The following is an 8,400-nucleotide window of genomic DNA, read 5'->3' on the forward strand; positions in this document are numbered from 1 at the left end:
TTAATCAACTGATTGGGCTAAATGTTAACTTGTTATCGCTGATTGCTCCGGACCCCTGACATTATATAAAAAACATATATTATATCATATCTAATTTTGAAAACCCCTGCCTGAGAGGATAAGTTCATCTAAAAATGAAAAATCAGTAACCATCTACTCACCACCATGCTGATGGAAAGTCGGTGAAGTTTCGTAGTCCAGAAAACATTTTTGGAGCTTCACAGCAAAACAATGTTGCAGCATTCTGCTAAACAACTGAAGTAGATGGGGACTTGTTTTAAAAGTAAAAAACAACCAACTGGAAAAAAAAACCTAACATAGCTCCCTACAGCATGTCTGGCAAAATCTAAGTCTCCGGATGCCCAGAGATGGCATACTGATTTTAAAACATTAAAAACTTTGGACCCTTTCATAAGCAGAAATCTTCACTGTAGCTGCTAAGCTAAAAATGTTCACAAGCACCCTGTCTAAATGGTGCACTAGCTCGACCATGCATCTAGGTGATAATAATATCTTTTCAAATCAATTTGCGATCTCTGGTATTTCAGAGACTTGTATTACACCGGACAAGCTGTATGTTTTTGTCTTGTGACGGCCATGCCTCTTGTGGCTGTTGAGCTGTTTGCCTTTCCTGCTTTTTGTATTGCAGATGCCCAGCAGGGCCGTGACAGACTACTTCAGTTGTTTAGGTGAATGCTGCAACTCTGTTTTTCACAATATCAGTTTATTCTCTCTTGTCTTGTCTTCTTTCTTTCACTCTTACATTTCCTGTTCAAGGTATAACTGGTGTGTGTTTACTGTGTAATACATGCACAGGTGTGTAGAGGGTGAGGCTGAGCTCTAGTAAAAATAAAACCGCCTGACGTTTTCATTACAATAGGATTAAACAGTTCCAAAGGACATGGTTGTTTATTCGTTTATGGCACATAGTGGCTCATTCTCCAATAACACTGCATTATGTGTCGGGAAATTATAATTCAAGTTAACACCTACGTTTTACATCACAAACCTATAGAAAATATCAGGACTCTGGCCTGCATGAACTACTTAAGTCACCGTACTCGGTTACATTCCATCACTGTTTAAGACTGTGATATAAATCTGTCTGGACATGTTTGGGAAAGTCATAAATAAAAACTGCAGCCACACTTTTCTGCTCCTGCAGGAACTAAAGTTGTTTCAATGGAAGTGACGTTCTGCATTGTTTCTACAAAGTGTTGCATTCACGTAAAACTGGAAATTAGTATTTCCACATTGCCACTTACAGTAGCAGCCGCAATCCGTTTCGCTGCTAAGTTTGGAAACAAAGAGGAGCAACTTTAAGTTCAAGTTTACTTTGTAAACAAGCTTTAGAGTGTATACCAGGACATCGGTTACTTGCTCTCCGTTAGGGCCATTTAAAAATCCACGCCCACCCTGAAGTGCCCTAAACTGGCGCTTTTGATTGGTCGAGCGGTGGAGGAGGCGGGGCCAACGCTCTGAACTTCAACTAGAATTCGACAGCGGTTCCGGTGGTTCGTCCCTCACAGGAGACGACTTCAGGTTCACAGCAGGTCAACACTTCACACAGGTTGTTGGGCCAGTCCGGGCTGACTTCCCCTGTGTCGCGTCCTGATTTTGTCATCAAAACGCGTGGTTAACAGTAGTTCTGGTGGAGGTAAGTGTGTGTTTTTCGACGTTACAGTGCGAAACTGTGCCTAAATGTCATTTTGTCAGGTCTGCGCGTGTACAGGAATGATTGTTATGGAGGCTCAGACGGCTCATTGCGCAGTATGCAGCAGTAGCTGTTCAGCTCAGATTAGGCTTCACAAAAGAGGATGTCAACACCAAAAATAAGGAACCTTACTATAACATTATCATTAGGTGTAAGTTAACCAGGGCATAGACTGAAAAGTCAAAATCTGTCACTGATGTTAAAGCACTGCCTGTTATTATCTGTTATTATGCATATTTAAGCTGATGAAAAGATGTTTTAAATCTACTCAGAGAAGTAATCTGACTTTGAAACCTCCCTTGGGTTATTTACATTCCTCATTAAAAGCAGTGAGGCTACTTTCCACCTCTGAAAGTCATTATATAAATATGGACATATTATGTTTCAGTTCTGGTCAGTGTGTCTGCATTGCTGCCAACCAAAATGACTTGTCCTTTTTGTTCAGACAGAATGGCTGCACTGCGTCGTCTGAGGCAGTGCCACCCCACAGCCATGGCTATCTCTAATCTTCACACGAGCAGCCCTGCCTCTGCCAAACAGCATTACAAAATGCTGGTGCTTGGAGGAGGAAGTGGGGGTATTACCATGAGCGCACGGATGAAGAGGATGTTTGGAGCTGAGAATGTGGCTGTTGTGGAGCCCAGTGAGGCAAGGATCCAGTAGATCATGATTTCAATTTGCCACACCTCAGTTTGTGTATAAGTGGAACCCAGTACAAAGAAATTATAGAAACTGTGATTTTATTTTTGCATTTTATGTGTCAGCTCCTCACAAACAATATTTTCCATTTTTTCATGTGAAGCTAGCGTCTCAGAACTTTTCTTTTTTCTTTCAGATGCACTACTATCAACCAATATGGACCCTGGTTGGTGCTGGCGCAAAAACTGTAGCTTCATCAGGCCGTTCCACTGCAAGTGTTATGCCATCTGGAGTGAAGTGGGTGAAATCTAAAGTTCAGGAAATAAATCCAGACACAAATACCGTCCGCACAGACGATGGGGCTGAAGTATGTTTGCCTGAGGAAACTTTTATCTGACAGTGTGTATTAATAATGCTTCATCCACCAGTGTGGCATTGAGTGACAGTTTGAAGATTATTTTAAATTATATAATGATCTGTGTGCATCCCGCCTCACTTATCTTTCTTTTACATTACAGATCTCCTATGAGTATTTGATTGTGGCTCTTGGTTTACAACTCCATTATGAGAAGGTGAAGTAAGGCTCGGTTCATTCATTGCTACCTACACCGTGTAAACCTTTTCCAGTGCGTATATGAATTAAGTTACATCCTAGGAAATTTAATTGTAGATCAAAGGACTGCCAGAGGGATTTGAACATCCAAATATTGGGTCAAACTACTCGGTCGAAACTGTGGAGAAAACGTGGAGAGCACTGCAGAACTTCAAAGAGGGCAACGCTGTGTTCACGTTCCCGAACACTCCTGTGAAGTGTGCTGGAGCTCCACAGAAGATCATGTACCTATCAGATGCCTACCTCAGAAAGGTACTTATAGTTTTGTAATGATACTTGATTGATTAATTTTGCCATTATCAAGTGTGGTTCTACAAACTTAAATAAGATTTTATGTTTCTGTCCAAGACAGGAAAAAGGTCCAAGGCTAATGTCATGTACAACACATCACTCCCTGTGCTCTTTGGGATAAAGAAATATGCTGAGTCCTTGTGGGATATTGTGAAACAGCGTGACCTTCAGGTGAACCTGAGGCAAAATCTGATAGAAGTGCGGGCAGACAAGCAAGAAGCTGTGTTTGAAAATCTTGACAAACCAGGCGAAACCAAAGTCATTGAGGTAACTGTGTTATTGTACTTCAGCAGTAACTTTAAATTCCAGTTGTATCATATTGACTGCTTTGTACAATGGGTAGCCTGTTCCACCATGTGCTATGTAATTTCCTTCCTCTTTAAATCCTTAAAAATAATATATTTTTTTGTCTTTGGTCCCATTTGCCATTTAGTATGAAATGCTTCATGTCACACCTCCAATGGGACCCAATTTGGTGATCAAAGGCAGTCTGCTGGCAGATGAGGCTGGCTGGTTGGATGTCAACAAAGACAATCTCCAACATAAGAGGTATCCAAATGTGTTTGGGATCGGAGACTGTACCAACCTGCCCACAGCCAAAACGGGCGCTGCAGTAGGTAAGTGATTATCATGTTATCGGTTTGAACATTGTATCAACGCAATACTGGAAAGCACTCTGTTGCTGCATACACCCATATTGTTTTATCTCTAGTTAACTGCTTGTTCATTTTGTAAGTTTAGTGTGTTGCATAATAACATATTTACACAAGACTGTAAAACCATACACCACACCCTGTGATGCTCACCATTTAGGGACAGTTCTCAGGAGTACCTGACACTATCTCATTATCTAACTTTGTGTTTGAGTTTGATTGTAGCATTTCAGTGACAAAGAAATGTCTTTGCGCTTGACACAAACACATTGTGAAAAAGTGTAACCCTAGCTAATTCAAATTTCCTGTGTTTGGGCCATTTCCTCTCTGTTAAGTCTCGATGAAATGATGGGAAGTTCATGGCAATTTCATCACCAATGATGACTCAGGTTATCAATCAGTACTTATCACTATCACTCCCTGTACAACTGCAATCTGACTGCTGTAAAGAATTAGGCCTTATCATACTCATCATGTTAACATTCAGTGTATTTGTGCAAGGTATGTCATGCTAAATGCTGTTCTTTTTTCACTGTGGGTTATGTTTGTGTTTTCAGCAACATTAGTGGCTGTAGCATAACTGCCAATGTTAGACTGGAAAAGATGGAGGTTTTTGGGGATATTGGCAAATGGCCTATCCTTTAGCCCCCTGTAGGGTTGACAATGTCAATCAATCCATCTATCAACCTCGATGCTGAGGAAAATATCTTAAAAATTATTGAGTGAATAGCTGTCACATGTGGAACAGATGCTCAGGCTCCCCACGGGATGAATCTCATATGTATTATTTATTTAGGTAATTCAATGCCACCATTTTAATTTTAAGCAAAATGGCTGAAAAATAATGACCCAATCTCTGTTAATCCCAACTGAATTTTAAGATTAAAGCTAAAGTTGTGTTTTAACATTCTAACCTAAGATGACCAAGTAAAGTAGAGACTGATTGCAGTTGAGATGAGGGTGCCTTGTCTTCCCTTCATGTCCTACCTCAGTGAGCCCCCTAGTGATGAAATGTATTCATTACATCAGTTGAACTAGAACTCAAACAGCTTTCTCATCTGATAAAAGGACGTGTTGCCATAACAAACTTCTCCTAATTAAAACGTAAAAATGCTTTAAGTAGAGTGTAGACTAACTTCTGTTTGCTTTTGTCAGACAATCTCAATTCAATGTTGACACATTTTACATGGATTACATGGACCTGAATGCACCTCAAATCTGACAATATTGTGGCTACCGTACAGAAGATAAACTTTGGATTAGGTTAAAAGCATGGCAAGGCAACACAGTGGTTCATTGGTTAGCAATGCTGCCTCACGGTAAGAAAATCTTCGCCTCAGATTGCCAGGCCGACTGGGGACTCTCTGTACAGGCATGACAATCGAGGGATTAATAGTAGAAGAGGGGTGAGGTGGTATACAGTATGTATGCGGCCCACATTTTTGTGCTACGCCACTGTTGTTAAGTTTGAATGTTTACCCTGTTTTCCTCTGGGTCCACAGTCCATAGACGCGCCCTTGAGGTGAAATAAAGTCTCTAAATAGTCCACGGATGTGAGTGTCTGTATGTGAGTAACAGCTCAGTGATAGACTAGTGACCTGATCAGTCTGTTCAGTGTGGGCTCAGCCCGCTGCTACCCCATATGAAATGATAAGAAGAAAATGAATATGCATGGATTGATAGCAAAAATCTTGCATTTTGTTTTGCAACACATAATGTCAGACTTTATATTATTTGCTGAAACAAGGTTGCCTCTCCATTCTTTATCTGCCCAACAATTTATCTCTCTGCTGTGTTGCACTACAGCCCCATGAGGCCACTAGCATGTTTTCAAAGTTGTGTCTCAAAAAAAATTGTGTTAAACTTGCAGTGACAGCATGCAATACAGTACATACTATATAGAGCTATCATAGTATGGACTTTTCGGACATAGTGTTTGTCTTCCAAATTCCTAAAAATAGAGAATTTCCACTTGTTTTCTCATTCTCAGCTGCACAGTCTGGTATCTTGAACAGAACCATCAGCAAAGTACTGAAAAATGAGAAGCCAGATAAGAAGGTACGTGGCAGATAAACACCAACTGTGATCTATGAACCGTCTTATTGATTCTGAAGAATGTTTTGATTTCTCCACGGGATTAAATTATAATCAGTAATCTCCTTGTTTACAGTATGATGGTTACACCTCATGTCCGTTGGTTACAAGCTACAACACAGTAATTCTGGCAGAGTTTGACTACGATGGACAGCCACTAGAAACCTTCCCCATCAACCAAGCCAAAGAAAGAAGAATCATGTACCACATGAAGGCTGATTTGATGCCTCACCTCTATTGGCATGGGCTTCTAAAGTATGTCTATAGTTAATTAACATCATGTTAATAGTTGGTGATGAAGTATTGTACCACATCTTCAACCACATTTTACTAATGTTCTTTATTTTTCTTATATCAGGGGCCTGTGGGGTGGACCAGGACCATACAGGAAACTCCTTCATCTTGGGATGAAATGAAACCGTCAGTAATTATTTACATTCCCTAAAGTTTTAGGGGAAGAAGTAGCACATTTAAATCTATCCTTCTCTTAAAGGGGTGAAAACATAATTTGGCTATTTAGGGTGTAGACATCATGACAAATAACAAATTTGATCAGGTTAACGTCAAAATGTATCAACGTAGGTTTAGTTAACCTACAGTTACTAAGTGGTGCCTTGAACTGACCATGGAATGATTCCCTGTAATAAGAAATAGTTGCTCGTAGTGCAGAAAACACTGAACATGAACACTTAACGCCACAGTTCTATGTAGCTTTTACCTGCTTATAGGTCAGTTTTTGGTTTTTATGTCGACATACTGAATATAAGGTCTCGTTGGTTTCATTAACCTCATTTTTAAACCCGCAATGTGTTTTTTTATGAGCCAGTAGATTTCACCCGAGTCCAAAGTCTAAGGGTCTTCAAGTTTATTCAACTCATTGCTGCAGAGTATACACCGATCAGCCACAACATTAAAACCACTGGCAGGTGACGTGAATAACATTGATCATCTCATCACAATGCGATGTTCTGCTGGGAAACCTTGGGTGCTGGCGTTCATGTGAATGCCACTTGACACGCACCACCCATCCAAACACTGTTGTGGACCATGTACACCCCCTCATCACAACAACACTACCCGATGGCAGTGGCCCCCCAGCAGGACAATGTGCCCTGACACACCACAAACACTGCTCAGGAACAGCTCGAGGAACACAATAAAGGGTCCAAGGTGTTGACCGGGCATCCAAATTCCCCAGATCCCAATCTGATCAAGCATCTGTAAGACATGCTAGAGCAGTTCTGATCCATGGAGGCCCCACCCCCAACATACAGGACCCAGAGGATCCACTATAAAACGCCCTGGTGCCAGACACCACAGGACACCCTCAGAGGTCTTAAGTCCATGTCTTGACAGGTCAGAGCTGTTTTGGCTGCACAACCTTCACAATATTAGGCAGGTGGTCATAATGTTATGCCTGATCGGTGTATACTCCATGCCACCCACGTATATCCAATAAACTGACCCAAATTGACCCTTTTTTTAAATTGTGGCAAAGGGTAAATTAATAGTTTGAAATGTGAATGTTTTAGAACACTTAGGTGGTTCTTTGTTTTTGCAGTATATTGGCCATAATCATTGCCTACCAATCATGTAGTGTGTTGTGATGATAAGCAAAGCGTACAAATACACTCTTTTTGTGATTATTACACTTTTTTTTGTATATTGGTGAAAAGTCCCATTATCATATTATGTGGGTCCTCAGGTCTGTCTCACACATTCAGTCTGTAAACGTGTGTTTTTCACAGTATTGTGTTGATCATTTGTATGAGTGGTCTTAGGGAATTTGACCATTCTCGTGTAAACAACCACAAGTGCTTTTCTTACATATAAACATCAGACATATAGTTTTGTACATAGTGATTATCTTTCTATCAGAGCTGGTTAGAGGTGGCTGTGCAGTAAGTGCTACATTCATGGTTGTATGATTACAAAAAAAAAAATCATTATTCTAAAATTGTCAAATGACTGTGAGTGCTTATAAACATACTGTAATTATGATTTTGGAATAAAAATTTAAAATGTTGATGACAAATCATACATGCATAATCAGTATAATCATTTCAGCCCTGTTGCACTTAATCTAATAGTGTTTCTGAAATAATTAATTTCTCTGAGGGCCCTGATAAATATGATAAATATGATCACTCCAGGTCTTATGTGAATTGTGTGTACTACTAAGTTGGCTGTACATGTGGACTATGTTTACTCTACCATTAGGCTGTAATATAATTTAATGACAGGTTTTTGCAAGTTCTAGCTCAATAGCTGAACAACTCCCATAGCTTTACCATATTGTTTTCAGATTGATGATTGCCTTTTTCTTTCAAAAGTCATCAGCAGGATAACACTTCATGCAAACTGAAAAAGCATGTTGTACGATCTGGAAGAAATCA

At 40.1% G+C, this 8,400-nt stretch overlaps 1 protein-coding gene across 2 annotated transcripts; it reads left to right on the plus strand.

Moving 5' to 3' along the window:
• Positions 1-1,520: 1,520 nt before the first annotated feature.
• Positions 1,521-8,042, plus strand: sqor (sulfide quinone oxidoreductase). 2 transcript variants are annotated; one of them, XM_073471589.1, is made up of 10 exons: positions 1,521-1,657; positions 2,164-2,362; positions 2,550-2,720; positions 2,872-2,925; positions 3,024-3,218; positions 3,315-3,524; positions 3,691-3,874; positions 5,901-5,968; positions 6,081-6,259; positions 6,363-8,042. In XM_073471589.1, exons 2-10 carry the CDS (start codon positions 2,165-2,167, stop codon positions 6,418-6,420), a joined length of 1,317 nt encoding a protein of 438 aa, XP_073327690.1. In that variant the 5' UTR covers positions 1,521-1,657; position 2,164; the 3' UTR covers positions 6,421-8,042. The 2 variants fall into 2 exon arrangements, with proteins under 2 accessions (XP_073327690.1, XP_073327691.1); XM_073471590.1 differs by having other exon boundaries at positions 1,522-1,657; positions 2,160-2,362.
• Positions 8,043-8,400: the final 358 nt, after the last annotated feature.

This window comes from Pagrus major, chromosome 8 (genome assembly GCF_040436345.1).
Source record: "Pagrus major chromosome 8, Pma_NU_1.0".
NCBI classification, from domain to species: domain Eukaryota; kingdom Metazoa; phylum Chordata; class Actinopteri; order Spariformes; family Sparidae; genus Pagrus; species Pagrus major.

Coding starts and splice junctions, on each gene's coding strand:
- sqor (XM_073471589.1), top strand. CDS start 2,165: ATGGCTGCACTGCGTCGTCTGAGGCAGTGCCACCCCACAGCCATGGCT. Junction 3,525..3,690: donor GCGAAACCAAAGTCATTGAG/GTAACTGTGTTA, acceptor TTTGCCATTTAG/TATGAAATGCTTCATGTCAC. Junction 5,969..6,080: donor ATGAGAAGCCAGATAAGAAG/GTACGTGGCAGA, acceptor CCTTGTTTACAG/TATGATGGTTACACCTCATG.